General features: G+C 37.7%; 1 protein-coding gene across 1 annotated transcript; it reads left to right on the top strand.

Annotated features, from left to right (window-relative positions):
• Window positions 1-14,874: 14,874 nt before the first annotated feature.
• Window positions 14,875-15,618, top strand: LOC105884617 (U1 small nuclear ribonucleoprotein C-like). Its single transcript, XM_076006804.1, has one exon. It carries the CDS (start codon window positions 14,904-14,906, stop codon window positions 15,381-15,383), a length of 480 nt encoding a protein of 159 aa, XP_075862919.1. The 5' UTR covers window positions 14,875-14,903; the 3' UTR covers window positions 15,384-15,618.
• The last annotated feature ends 575 nt before the right edge of the window (window positions 15,619-16,193 follow it).

Here is a 16,193-nt window from a genome sequence, read left to right as displayed (position 1 = left end):
TATTACCATGTTGCCACCAACAATGTTGGAAAGATGGATCCATCAGAAATGTCTAAAAAATTTGAGGTTTCACCAGGGATGAAATAAACTTCAGAGTCAGATGGGCCCAGATTTGAGTCCCCATTCAGTCATCTAACAACAGTGTGACCTCGGGCAAATCATGTCCACCCAATTTACTCATCTGCAAAGGCCTCAATTTACTCATCTGCAAAGCAAGAGCTTATAAGAGGGCTCAGGACAGTGTCTGGCCCAGAGCAGGCTTCCAATTAATGTCAATTCCTTTTAAGAGAACATATATGCTATTGTTTATAAGAAAGCTGTGCAAAGTAGGAATAGAATTCATAGTCATCAGCTTTACTGAGGTTATATAACAATCCCTTCTTTCCTGCTTCAAGTAAGCAGGCCTAGAGAACCAGATTTAGGGGGTTTTTCTTAGTAACTGAGGACCTAGCAGTAAATGTCTGTATTTGAACACTGTCACCTACTAGCTATATGACCTGGCAAGGTTTTTTTTTTTTTAACTCTTTCTGTGCCTCAGTCCTGTCTTTAAAATCAGAATGATAATAGAACCTAACTCAGGTTCTTAAAGCTATTGTGTGGAAATATTTATATATCTACATCTATCTATCTATAGCTTAGTAACAGTAATAATCCTCTGTAAGAAGTGTAAACTAATGTGTTTAACCTTGACATTCTAGGCATTAATTATAAGTATACATAGAAAATACAATGAAGCTAAAATATCGAGAAGGTATAGGGGAGTCAACTAAGGATACAGGAAAGCAAGATTTATTCACTTAAGAAATCATTATTAAGTTTGATAATGTTCCAGTCACTGTCCTTTATTGTTGTTGTTGTTGTATATGTCTCCCCTTCTAGGTGAGGAAAGACACATATAACATAAACCTGTAAAACTATTTCCATGGTTTTTTTTTAATTTTAAATAAGTCTCTGTTGTAAAGGTATACTTTTTTTCATTTGCCTCTTTATCCTAAAATCCAAAGACAGAGAAAAACAATTTAGTTCATTGAGATTATTTTCCTAGTGTGGTCCCATCATGGAAGTGTTGGTTTGGTTAGTTCTGTGGGAGTCCTTTTCACCTTTCATGTCTCAACTTAGATTCTGGGTGGAGGCTGTTGTATATGATGTAACCCATTAAAGGAGCCCCTGTGCTTGGAAATTGCACATAAGGTACCTTCTGTGAAGGATCTTTAAGTTCTATTTAAGGCAAGAGGTAGCTATGGGCCAAGAGGAAACTGAAATTATTCTTAAAAACCCAAACCTAACTTATTATGACAGACTTGGAATGTTGGGAGTATAAGGCCCAACTTATACTGCATAACAGCTAAGTTTTTTTTTATGAAAATAAGAATATTTTATTTATTTCCATTTGATGTTTGTTTCTTTTTTATATATCAGAATATTACAGGGGTACAAATGTTTAGGTTACATAAATTGCCTTTGCACCGCCTAAGTCAGAGCTACAAGTGTGCCCATGCCCCATACATCACACATCGTACCCATTAGATAGGAATTTACCTGTCCCCTCCTCCCCCCTTCTACCTACCCAACACCCTAGGAATGTTACTTCCATGTGTGCACATAAGTGTTGATCAATTAGTACCAATTTATTGGTGAGTACGTGTGGTGCTTATTTTTCCATTCTTGTAATACTTCACTTAGTAGAGTGGGCTCCAGCTCAACTCTATCCAGGATAATACAAGAGGTGCTAGATCACCATTGTTTTTTATGGCTGAGTAGTATTCCATGGTATACATATACCACATTTTATTAATCCACTCATGTATTGATGGGCACTTGGGTTGTATCCACACCTTTGCAATTGTGATTTGTGCTGCTATGAACATTTGAGTGCAGATGTCTTTTTTATAGAGTAACTTTTGTTATTTTGGGTAGATGCCCAGTATTGGGATTGCTGGATCAAATGCTAGTTCTACTTGTAGCTCTTTGAGATATCTCCATATTACTTTCCACAGAGGCTGAACCAGTTTGCAGTCCTACCAGCAGTGTATGATTGTTCCTATCTCTCCACATCCATGCTAACATTTATTGTTTTGGGACTTTTTGATAAAAGACATTCTCCCTGGAGATAAGTGATATCTCATTGTGGTTTTGATTTGCATTTCCCTGACTTAGACCAAGACTTACTTGCATATTTTTAAAAATAAATATAGAGGAAATGTTTGGGAGATTTGCAGCAATTTGAAAAACCTCACAGACAAACTAGGTAGCCTAGAAATATTGAAAAAATTAAGAAAAAGTTAGGTATGTCATGAATTCATAAAATATATGTACATGCTAGTCTATTTCATCATTTACTACCATAAAATATACATAAATCTATCATAAAAAGTTAAAATTTATCAAAACTTACACACACAAATGGAGACCGTATATGGTGCCATTCAGAGTTGAGAAAAATGTAAACAAATCTAAAGATGCAGTATTAAATCATAACTTCATATAATTAACTGTAGAACATACTATTCTGTCCCGACCAGCGGGACCTTCTATTACTCGTGGGGGTCAAGGGGGACCGTGCCTGAAAGAGATGGGCGAGAGAAAGGAACGAGACCAAGCAAATGGTTGTCAAGGTCTACTTTACTTAGATTCTTTGTAGGTTTTATAAGCATACAGAAACAAGGAAATAGAAACAGAAAAATAGAGTGGGGTGACGATGAGGCTTGGGTTTGGGCTAATTAGCCCCAACCAGCGTCTTTTCAGTATGGAGGCTGTTTGTGACTGATTATTCAACCTCAACCTGGCAGGTGGTCGGGAACAATTGCAGTTAGCACACCCTGGAGCATTCCGTGGTCAGCACGTCATGGAATGTATTCTTCTCGGAGCTATAGCTGGAGGGTGGAGTGCTGTTTTCGTTCTAGGAATTTTCCAGGGCGAAGCCCGTGCGTAGGACAAGTCATAGGGGTGTTGAGGGTCCCAGCTTCTAACACTATTCTACCGTAATAATTTCACAGCCACCTCCTGTTGCTATTGCAGTGAGCTCAAGGGTTGCAGGTATCTGCTTAAAATGCTAATCCTCTCCCAGCAAGCAGTTTGTTTCTCCAGTAAATTGCGTATTGTGATAAAAAAAATAAGTGATCTCTTGCAGTTCTTGTGTATTTTTCACAGTCTTTAGTTCAATACTACAAACCTAGAATAACACCCTGGGACCCATATGAAGTGCCACTAGTGATGCTGGAAGTACTCCAAAAAAGCAGAGAAAAGTCATGGCATTACAAGAAAAAATTCAATTGCTTTATATGTACCATAGTGAGGTCCACAGCTGAGGCTGTTCACTATTTCAGACAGACAATTCATATCAAAACAAGTGACATAAACTTACAGTACAATAAATACAGTAAAGTACTATAAATGTATTTTCTCTTCCTTATTATTTTCTTAACATTTTTTCCTCTAGCTTACTTCATTATAAAAATATAGTATATCATACATATATCATACAAAATACATGTTCATCAACTGTTGGTTATCAGTAAGGCTTCTGGTCAATGGTAGGCTATGGGTAGTTACATTTTGGGGGCATCAAAAGGAAAGGTATACACAAATTTTCAACTATGTGTGGGATCAGTGCCCATAACCCCTGCATCGTTCAAGGGTCAATTATAATGACATTCACAAACTAAGTGATTAGGTACAATTGCCAAGGAGGAATTTGGTTCATTCTCTCATTTAGTGAGTCCTACGTGCCAGACACATGCTGTGTCCTAGAATCACAAAGTTAAACAAAGCAAAAATCCCTCAGCCTAGAGGTGAAGACAAGCATGTAAACAAATGTAAAAGGGCTAGTGTAAGGAGCTCTCTGATTGGCTAGGTTCAAGTTCTAGGTGTGCCACTTAATTGCTGGACTTTAGGGCATTATTAAACCCTTCTGCTTCTGTTTCATCAGCTATAAAAATGAAAGGTAATAACTGTACTTACTCTTATAAGGCAGTAGTAAGAATTGAATTATTAATAGTTAATGTATCCAAAATGCTTAAATGCTTTTGGACACATAATAAAAAGTGGCTCTTAATATTGCTATGCACAGGATGCAATAGGTTTAGGGATGGAAAAGCCTATAACTGTTTATGGAAAGAGGCCAGGGAAGACCTCACCAAAGAGGTGTTAGGCCAAGCATTGAAGTAATAAGAAGTCATTAGGCAGAAGAAGGAGAGAAAGATTTTATTTCCAGGAGGTCATGAGGAAACAAGTTACATTTTAGAAACCTAAGAGAGAAGATGGGATCTGGCAAACTAGACTTGGGTCAAATCATGAGGGAATTTTGTATCAGAGTTTTTGATGCAAACAGCATTCTTGCCACCTGAAACCAAAAAGCAAAGGGAAAAGGAGAAGACAATTAATAGAAAGGATGTGGATAGCATACAGAAGCAAAGAGAATGTGGAATAGGCATGTCTTTGAAAGAATCCAGGGCAGCTAAAGAATTTAGGTAATCCTAAAATAACAGTAGTCCCCCATTTTCCTTGGTGGTTATGTTCCAAGACTCTTAGTGGATGCCTGGAACTTTGAATAATTCTGAACCCTATATATCCTATGTTTTTTCCATATATACATACCTACAATGAAGTTTAATTTATAAATTAGGCACAGTAAGAGGTTAACAATAACAAATAATAAAATAGCATAATTATAAAAAATACCATAATAAGTTACATGAATGTGATCTCTGTCTCACAAAATATCTTCTTGTACTTTACTCATATTTCTTCTTGTGATGATTATGAGATGATAAAACGCCTATATGATGAGATGAAGGGAGGTAGTGACATTGTGGCATAGCATTTGGCTACTATTGACCCTATGACAATACATCAGAAGAAGGATCATTTTCTTCAGGAGATCTCGGATCATCAAGCCATGACAATGTTGATGGTTGGATGTCAGAAGCAAAGGATGCCAGTGACCAACAGGCAGGACAAAGGGGTAATTCTCATTCCAGGTAGTACTGAGCAGGATGGCATGAAATTTCAGCAGACTACTCAGAAAGGCACACAATAAAAACTTATGAATTGTTTATATCTGGAATTTTCCATTTAATATTTCTGGACCATAGTTGATGGCAGGTAACTGAAACAGAGCAAATGAAACCATGAATGAGGAAGGAATACTATAGGAGCAAACAGACAATCTTCTTAGAGTCCTTGAATCTACGGTATGTCAGCAACAGAATCTACAACATATGTCTGAAACAAATCACCTCCAAGTACTTTCCTTCTCTTTATTCAAAATTGAGATTTCTAGGAGAGAATTGGCCTAACATGGCCAGGGAATGGGAGGGCATCTTGAACAATAGTCCCATAAGTCTGCTGGCTTTGGGGTCTGGGTAGTTCCCCCAAAGTAACATCAGTTGTATGGCTCCTGGGATAATGAGGACGGATACTCCATAGGCAAAAAGAGACCCACAAGAATCTGAGATACTCTACCAAGGACTTTGGACTTTATCTTATAGGCAAAGGGAAGTCAACAGAGTATTTAAGGACGGAGATAATCCACAGTCGTGTTCTCTTTGGGAATATGATACACTCTGGAAGCTGTAATATATACGATCATAAAATGAGGGTAATATGGCTTTGTGTTTAGGTGGCAAAATATAAATATTATATAAAATTCTCATGACATTTATTGGTAGGCAATATCATGGATATTAGAAAGAAGAACAAATTCATAAATCATTTAGTGACTACAATTTCATTTTGTAAGTAACTAAACAGAGGCTCAGCATTTGTGGCTTTCCCTAAGTCATAAGTCTACTTGTTAGCATTAGGGGCTTGGGACTAATTTTCCTTGTTTATTATACAACATCATCAGGTCAAGCCGTTTCAAGAAAAGCCCATTTTAAAGTATCTTTCTTCAGTAAAGTACTGTGCTCTAACACAGAGATACTACTGTGACTTGGTTATGTCTGCAGTATACCTCATGTGGGGAATTTCTCTTCACTATTACTTGGAATGCTGAAGAAATAATGATGTTTTTCACTAGTTTTCATTGTTTCATTTATTCAGCAAGGACTTAGTAAGATCAGGCACTATGTTGACTGAGGGTACAAAGATAATGGTAATAATGTTGATAATAACATCATCAATAATCACAATAGAAAACCACATATTACTTCCTAGGTACCAGATAATATTTTAAGTGCTTTTAATATTAATTCATCTAATTCTCATAAAAAAAAAAAAAAACTGTGATCAGGGATGGGGAGTGATTGTTCATGGGTTCAAGGTTTCCTTGGGGGATGACAAGAATGTTCTAAAATTATACTGTGCAGTTGGTCACACAAATCTGTACATATACTAGAAAATACTGATTTGAACACTTTAAATGGGTGAATTTTATAGTATGTTAATTATATTTCAATAAAGCTGTTGAGAAATAAAATTAAAACCCAGAAGATAAATTATTAGCAGCACAATGCAGATAAGTAATCCAAGGCGCAAAGAGGTTACATCATTTGTGACCAAGGTCACAAAGCTGGTAAGTGACAGAGCTGGGATTCAAATCCAGGCAGTCAGACTCAGATTTTATATAGTCTCTGGCCTGAAAGAACTCAAAATTTGTTCATTTACAAATATGAACATATATTGCCTTTGTGTCTAAAGTATGAAGATTCATTAAACACACACTTAGAGACAAAGGAAAAATATATAAAGGAAAAACAATGGATAGCAAAGTACCAAATATCTGTAACATGCCATTATGTTCAAAGCCTGATTTTGCTCCCGATGATGTTGGTGTGATCAGGAAAAAGTTTCATAAATTGCATTGGAAAAGAAGGTAAAGAGCAGTTGACTCATTATCCATTAACACGACAAGCTAAGGTTGGCCCTTGTGTGCATGTGAGTATGCAGATGTATGCATGGCTGCTGGACAATCCTACTCCAGGAAGTCCCAGCACCTGTCAGAACACACAGGAGATAAACAGATGACTCTCAACTAGTTAAAGAGAGTAGCTTAAGTTGAATTCCAACTTTCTATACTTTAGTTTGGCCTAAGTCTAGACCAAAAAAGAAGGAAAAAGCTGCCACATGAGGACCTGAGTTAGACAGGCATTAAATGACTGGCCATTTGGTAAGCACTTGTTAATGAGTCCACAGTTCCAAATCTATATAGGTCAACTAGTTCTTACATAAAATCCTTTTCAAGAACACAGACTATGGTTATCTCGAAAATGTATTTAAGTGGTTATGAAAAGAACTGAGTAAGAGAAAATGGGTGGCTGAGCTCAAATTCTTTTCCACTCTAGAAGAAACTCACAATGCCTTTCTATTAATGGTGAGCTAAGGACAAAGCATTTCCTTAAATTGTATGTATCCAACCATTAACAGATTGTTAACACCAAAATATAACAAGCAGAAATAGCAAATACTTAAACCAGAATACAATACCCAAATTTTAGTTCCACAAACTGCCAAAATTTACTCTAAATTCTACTCAATAGCATTTATGCACCAAGACTGTACTAGTTGCTAGAAAAATAATATATGACCTTTTGTGATGAAAGAGCCCACAGTATAAGTGTTTCTACCTACACAAGATTTTTTGCATGTCTACTACTATTTAGTTGAACATTCTTCTCATTTTGCTAATGAATTATGAGTGTGGTATTCATTAGGTCCTAAATAGGGCTCTTCTCATTTGTGAAAAACTAAAAGAACTACATAAAAAATACAAAGGTAACAGCACTATTCACATTAGCCAAGATATGGAATCAACCTAAGTGCCCATCAATAGATTAATGGATAAATCAAATGTGGCATATAAACACAATGGAATATTATTATTTCTTAAAAAAGAATGAAATCCTGTCATTTGTAGCAACAACATGGATGGAACTGGAGGAAATAATATTAAGTCAAGTAAACCAAGCACAGAAAGACAAATGGCATATATTCTCACACATATGTGGGAGATGAGAAAACTGATCTCATGAAGGCAGTGAATAGAATGGATGGTAGTTGGGAGGACTGGCTAAAGACAGGTTGATTAATGGGTACAAAAATACAGTTAGATGGGAGGAATAAGATCTTGTGTTCAGTAGCATGATAGGACAAACATAGTTTATTGTTTACTTCAAAATAACTAGAATAGTAGATTTGGAATGTTCTCAACAAAAAGTAATGATAAATGTGTGAGGTGACAGATATCCCAATTACCTAGATTTAATCATAACACACTATACACTTGTATCAAAACATCACATGTACTCCATAAATATGTACAATTTTTATGTATCTATAAAAATTTAAAATAAAAAAATTTAGAAAAAGACAAAGGTAGATTTTCTTACTAGAATTCAAAAACTCCACTTATCATTAAAAAGACAGAAGAAAATACATTTTAAATAGAGAGCTAAATCCCAAATAATTTATATTTAGCTTTTGAATGCTCAAAGAATAATATAGACATGCACACATAGATGTGGGTAGAGGAATCTCTACCTGGGTCCAATTTCTCTATCCATCACAAACTCTATACAGTCTTTTGTCAGCTTACTTATTATATGTTTTATAGGAAGAAGAACCAAGTGGATAAGAGCTCAGGTATCCATATAATGTATTATCTAAACCAAGGCACTTTTAAGACTAAATAAAGTCACTATAAACACATTGAGACAATAGAAGGAAAATGGGACCATCCCAGACAAACTGAGACATTGTGATCATTCTATTAAAACCCTGTGCTCTGAGTTCAGACTTCACTAGCGGGCAGGGAGAAATAGTTGAAAGCTTCTGAAAAGTATTGGTAAAGGACCAGAACTTCAGGAAGCTTATTAAGAGACGTGGGTAATGGCTGAATTGGAGCAGAGATGGATTGAGACTATGAAAGCCCATGAACATTCTTATGGCACCAGGTAAGAAATAATGAGAGGCCAAGCTAGGACGGTGGCAATAAAAAGAGAAAACCTATATAAGAGATCAGGCAGTTAAAGAAATCATACAAGTTATAAAACTAGTCCAAGTAGTTAGAAATTATTGAACATATCTCCAGGGGCTTGGCAGGTAAAGGTCAGGCATGGTAGAGCACCTGGCAGCAGGAGACACCAAGGAGAAAAAGCTCCTTGGCAAAAGCTATTTGCTCCCCACCCATTTTTCATACTTCCTGTTCACATGTGATCACAGGTGTGTGCTGCATCCTAGAGAGAACTAAAGCCCTTCACATTCTGCTTGCTATCGTGGAAGGTACCGGAAAGCCAAGAAGTTCTGTCACTGGTGGGGTAATAAAATACCACCAACAATTGCTCCAGACACCACTTGGTGGCACCAGTACCCTGAAATGGTTGAATGCAATTTGCACTTCTTGATCTCACATGGGAAATGCATATAGATCTTCAGCCAACCCTCAAATTCAGTTTTTTCCATGATTATCTGACTTCTTGCATAATTTTCACATCCTCCTGCATCTCTATCTATGGAGATTCTGGTAGAAGATGAGAATGTTTATTTTAATAATCTCTTATTATTTCAAAAATTCCTTTGCACATATAATTTTGCATAAATATGACCATTTCATACCACATTTCTCCTGTTAGACTCTTCCCTTTTTGTTTAGCTTAGGCACCTACCACCACCACAATTCCCCCTACCCTTCCAGAAAACCCATCTTAACCATCTAGTATGTATTCATCCATATTTTTCACTTATATAACCTTATACAGATGGGTAGATAGATAAATTATAGAAAGGCAAAATAATACATGTAAAAGATTTTGGTCACTGATTTAGAAAATGGGCTCATATTATATGCTTTTCTATATATCTTGCTTTCTCTCTCAACACTACCAGGTGGTAATCCTTCTAGGTCAACTGGTATTGCTCCACTTTATTCTTTTGAGGGGCTGCATAATATTCTATGGTGTAAACATACCTTAATTTATTCAACAACATCTCTATTGAAGGATATTCACTGGTTTTATTTTGGTTTTGCCACAATGATAATACCACTGTAGAAATATTATATCTATATCCCTACACACTGATGCTTATTTCTATGGGTTAGATTCCCAAGAGGGAAATGCTGGATTGAAGGGTAAGTATATATTTTTAATTTTAAGAAATGTTGCCAGATTCACTTCCACAAAGGTGTTTAAAATTCTCATTTCTACCAGCGATGTATGAAAGTACCCTTTCCCTCACATACACATCAGCCATGCATGGTTTTACTTTTTGCTTTTTGAGCCCCGATGGTATAAAGTGATAATTCATTATTTTTTTGCTTTATGTTTTCCTGACTAGTGATTTTTAAACATCTTTTCGGGTTGTTTGGCCTTTTTGATTTGATTCTTCACAGCTTTTGCTCAAAGCAAACATTTTTTAAAAGGGTTTCTACTTAGTAAAGACGCTAGAAGAATATTACTAAAATATATTTTAGAAAGTAGAAAATAGGATTTATCATAGTCACCAATATCTATATATGTGGTATCTAATGCAAACTAAAAGTACTACAATGCCAAATAAGTACTACTCAATTCTGAAATGTCTATTCTGAAGGCAGAATATGTCTATTTTTCTTTCATAAGGAATTGTCTCTCTCTTAGTGCTTTCCTTCTGATTGGACAGTGTGCTTTGCTGTCTATGTTTAAGTAGGATTAGGTATTAAGTAGAACCAGTCCCATTTATCCGAGTGCCACTCCAAATACTTCCTTCAAAAAAGAAAGAAAGAACAAAAATCAGTAGGGAAAGAAATTGTATTTTTAAGCTTCTAAGAAGATTTTATAAACAATGGAGCCCAGAGAACAAAAAAAGCCATAAAATGACTTGACAGTGTCCTTTTAAGTGAGCATATGTGAGTTTTACGCATCCATATGTGTTCACATATGCCCTACATATGCACGGCCAGCTGCTAGCCAGCCAGATTGTTCAATGTGTATGTTTACTGTAAAACAAGCCGAAAGTGTTTGGTCTCTTTGTTAGAGAAACAGCTCATAATTTCAAGTATACAAACGTCAGTTGTTTCTCATTTCTTTTTCTTCTAAGCCAAATGAGCTGTTGATGCTCAATTTGGCAGGATTCTAACTGAGGCTGACTCTCGGCCAGCCACAGAAACCTGGCCCTGAAAGTTTGGGAAATTTTTACAAGAATAAGGAGGTTTTTCCTAATGGCTCCCTGAACCATAGGAAGTTTCCTTAGAGCTTCAGCCAGTTCTTTCCCACTCAATATCCCAAAGGATAACCACTAACATTGTTTGGATACTAATGGATGGAGTTAGGGTGTGAAATGAGGGTATCAAGTCCTCCCATACTTTGGTCAAATACTCTTCCAAAATCCTCTGTTAACAGAGCAGAGCCGGAGGGTGTAGAGATTTTATTTGTGATAACAACTTTTGCTATGAGCCTTTACCATCTCTCCTTTTATTTCACCTTTTATGACAGTGTCCTACAGCTTAAAATGTCGAAGTAAAACTTGAACCAATTTCTAATTGGTGATGAAGCCTTTGGGCCAATTATACATCTGCTTCCTCAATCAAGGTATTAAACCCAATTATCACTTAGTATTCTCTGCTGCCTGCATGGCAGGAGGCAAAAGCATATAAGGAAGCTGGTTTTAGTGAAAACAACATGCTTTGGCATGAGTCTGTGTCCAGTCCTGACTCCCTCATTCCCTGGACATGTGACTTTATGTAAGCAGTTTCAAACTTCCAATTTCAGTTTCCTCATCAGCTAGCTGGCAATAGGTATGCTGATTTCCTATTTGTGATGAAAATTAAATGAGATAATCTATGTAAAGAACAATGCACAGTCCTGGAGATACAGTAAGTGCTCAATGAATGTAAGTTCCCATCCTTCCCATTTCTACTTTTCCCTCCCTAGTCCCTGCAAAAACAGACATGAGAACCAAAAATATTTCTTGGTCAAGAACATAATCCAAAAGCCCCCAAACATAATGGTTGGGGGTAAAAAGGTTGAGTTTAACAGAGAAAATTCGAATTTAAAGTGTTAGTTTTTGATATCAGTAACAGAGACAAGACTGATCAGTACATATGTATGAATACATTAATAAATGCATACTCATTTATTTAGCACCTATTGTGTATAGAACAGTGCCTGACATATGTTAGTATCTATAAATATTTGTTAAATAAATGAATGAAAAACAAGTCCTTAGAGCACCATCATAATTTTTTCCTAAGTGCTGAGTGCTGAGTGTCCTGGAGTTTATTTGTTAGTGATGATTCCTTCCTTTTCAAGGTGAATGTCACAGTAAGGAAGAAGTTTAAATATCTGTTATCACAGATTTATGCAACCCTTGAAAAACTACTAGAAGTATCCCAGCCACCACAACTAGAAGCATCGCAATCACCTTCCAGCTTGCCAACAGAGGCTCCTTCTACCTCTAATCAGCTCTCATTCCTTCTTTCCCTTACCCCATTCAACCTCTCTGAAGCTGTCCAATGTTTCCTCATAACTAAAAAATGAAATTCCTATTGCTGCAGGTGTCCATGTGTTTGGGGCAAAAAAAAAAAAATGAACCACTGCTGACAATTGTAAAGAAAGAGAACAGCTGTTTGCATCTGGATGGGGGTAAGAAAGAGAGAACAGCTGCTGGCAGCTGCGGCAGACAAGAAAGTGAGCAAGTGAGCAGCTGCTGATAATTCAGAATCCTGTAGGCCGTACAGAGTAATTGAAATCCAGAGGAAGCATGCAGGGCTAGACTTAACTGCTTTACTGCATCCTGCTCTTCATTAGATCCTTCTGTCCTTCACTGGAGACATTCCCATGACAGCCGCACAAGGACTGCCAGTGGGAATAGCCACTCCCACAACCCCATCCATAACCCTTTACAGAAGCAACCCAAGAGAGGTAAAATGGCACAGACTCTTTTCTTCCAGTAAGTCCATACCTATTTTTACTCAAAGGAAGAAGAAGCCTATGGTTAGCAAGAGAAGAAATATTAACCCACATGAAACTATCACAAAACTGACCCCAAATAATTCTTCTTTCTATATTACAAGAGATTATGGTCATTTTAATGATGAATCTACATTTTAGAACTCCAGTAGACCAACATAAAAATGTGATAACTTGGCCAGGCACAGTGGCTCATACCTGTAACTCCAGAACTTTGGGAGGCTGAGGTCGAAGGATTGCCTGAGTCCAGGCATTTGAGAATAGCCTGGGCAACATAGAGAGATCCCATCTTTACAAGAAATTTAAAAAACTAGCCAGGTATGGTGGCACACATCTGTAGTCATAGCTACTCCAGAGGCTGAGGCAGGAAGATTGCTTGAGCCCAGTATGAGGCTGCAGTGAGCTATGATCATACCACCACACTCCAGCCTGGGCCACAGAATGAGATCCTGTCTCAAAACCAAAAACAAAAAACAAAACAAAACAAAAAATGACAACTTACCTATAATTTAAACTTGGAAAAATACATTTAAAACACTATCAATAATTTCAATGTTTCTTTTTGCATGTATATATAATCCTATGAATATGTATACATATAGATACTTCCCACTATTTTCTCTTTTATTTTTAATAAAAAGAAGAGAAAAACATCTTTGCATTAGGCATCCAGTTACCAAATGTGTTTGGTTTGCTTTTGTGCCTCATACTGATTCTTGTAGTCAGGGGATTCTAGGATAAACCTGAGTGACCCAAAAATATGTTGTTCAAATCTCTCATCTTGCTCAACACAGAAGAAAAGCTTCTCACCACTTGTGAGGGGTCGAGACATTGCATACCTGCAAGGCCCACACCCCCAGTGAAGCCCGAACCAACATCCGGCTTCTGGAAACTGTTGCTTGCTTGCCATGGAAACCGTTGCTTGCTTGCTTGTTTGCGCCAACTTTGCATTGTTTGAACCCCTGTATAGTGGGGCTACCAGCCAACCAATCATGTTAAAGGTCAATGCATGATCCACGCGTGATCAGCCACTGCATAGCGTATGCACCATAGGGATAAAAGGCACGCTGCAACCCCAGTCGGGGTCCTTGCCTGCAAGAGTGGCCACTGTGTTGGTGCTCTAGGGCTTGGACCCTGGCTAGCCAGAAAATAAACCTCCTCTTGTGTAATTACATCCTCGATGTCTCTGCTTTTCTGTCCGGTGGGGCTGTGGAAGGTCGGTCCCTAACACACTCCCATTTATAGAATTCCAATTCTTTAGTCTCTGAAAGACACAGAGGAAAAAAAGAAGAAAGAAACTAACTCTAGTGTTATTTATTGATGAATATGTACAATTAAATGTCCCCAAATAAAAGAACAGTAAACAAATTATATGGCAAGCCACTTGGATTTATAAAAGTGATAATTTTGAAGGTAGCAATAGGGAAAATGCTTGTGATATAACATTCACTGAGAAGAGTTTGCAAGGATCATTTACAAATGAAAAGTTGAAAGCAAAATGTACACCATAATTAACACTAAGGTCAAAAGGTGGGCATGGTACAATGATATGAAAGAATTATTTTTAATGAAAGAAATCAAAATAAGATAGCAGAGGAGAAATTTATAATTTAATTTCTTTTGTTATTTTTCTCTTTAACTGATAAATTACATAAAAGATCTAAGTAATAATTAAATCATAAAAATTACTCATAAAATCACTACAGTGTAAGTTCCATGAGGACATGGTCCTTCTCTGTGTTTGAACACCTTTTATCTCCAATGCCTGCCACAGTGCCTAGACAGCAATGTATTTTTGTTAAATGAATAAGTAAATGAGGCCAGGCGCGGTGGCTCACGCCTGTAATCCTAGCACTCTGGGAGGCCGAGGCAGGCGGATTGCTCGAGGTCAGGAGTTCGAAACCAGCCTGAGCAAGAGTGAGACCCCGTCTCTACTATAAATAGAAAGAAATTAATTAGCCAACTAATATATATATAGAAAAAATTAGAGAACGGAGTAGCCAACGGCCTGGAGAGAACATGCCCAAGTTTAATTGTGACTACTGCGATACGTACCTCACCCATGATTCTCCATCTGTGAGAAAGACACACTGCAGTGGTAGGAAACACAAAGAAAATGTGAAAGACTACTACCAGAAATGGATGGAAGAGCAGGCCCAGAGCCTGATTGACAAAACAACGGCTGCATTTCAACAAGGAAAAATACCTCCTACTCCGTTCTCTGCTCCTCCTCCTGCAGGGGCGATGATTCCACCTCCCCCCAGTCTTCCCGGTCCTCCTCGCTCTGGTATGATGCCAGCACCCCATATGGGGGGCCCTCCCATGATGCCAATGATGGGCCCTCCTCCTCCTGGGATGATGCCAGTGGGACCTGCTCCTGGAATGAGGCCACCCATGGGAGGTCACATGCCAATGATGCCTGGGCCCCCAATGATGAGACCTCCCACCCGTCCCATGATGGTGCCCACTCGGCCAGGAATGACTCGACCAGACAGATAAGGATAGAGGGGAGGTCTCTTTATGTCAGTTTTATATTACTTGTTCTGCTTCACCAGGAGATCATGGTGCTGTGACTCTGGGTGTTTTCTTTACATAAGGAAAATTTGCTCCCCCTTGCTATCAAAAAGAGAATAGTTTTGAAGGGAAGAAGTAGAACCAAAAAAAGGGCAGTCTTCATTTGTATTGTGAAATGTGAAAATAAAATTGTCAACTCTTTCAGTTAAAAAAAAAAAAAAAATTAGCTGGGCATGGTGGTGCAAGCCTGTAGTCCCAGCTACTCGGGAGGCTGAGGTAGGAGGATCACTTGAGTCCAGGAGTTTGAGGTTGCTGTGAGCCAGGCTGATGCCACGGCACTCACTCTAGCCTGGGCAACAGAGTGAGACTCTGTCTCAAAAAAAAAAAAGAAAAAAAAAGAAGTAAATGAAATGAGGGAGTCACCTACATTTTTTAAACTGCTTTTGTTGAAGAAAAAAATGAAACAATTTCTACCAATGGCATATGTGTGACCGAGAAAAGACTTGCTCTACTCAAAAGATCAATTAGAAACATTCCTGAAGATGTACACTCACAGCATCTTAAAACTGGCTCTACCATGGTGAGATAGGAGGCCCAGGCAAAGCTAATGAGCCCCCAAATTCTGAATTGGGAGGGACAGAGAAACTAGCCAATTTCTAAATATGCTTCCAACTGTAAGATATGATTCTATGACTTGGATTAAGAGAAGAAGGGAAGAGGGGAAGAGACTAATTGCCAAAGGACTAATGTCACAGCACATGACCCTTAATTTGTCAACCAGAATGGCCCAGGAAA

This window comes from Microcebus murinus, chromosome 10 (assembly GCF_040939455.1).
Source record: "Microcebus murinus isolate Inina chromosome 10, M.murinus_Inina_mat1.0, whole genome shotgun sequence".
NCBI classification, from domain to species: domain Eukaryota; kingdom Metazoa; phylum Chordata; class Mammalia; order Primates; family Cheirogaleidae; genus Microcebus; species Microcebus murinus.
This window is presented reverse-complemented; position numbering and strand designations above follow the sequence as displayed.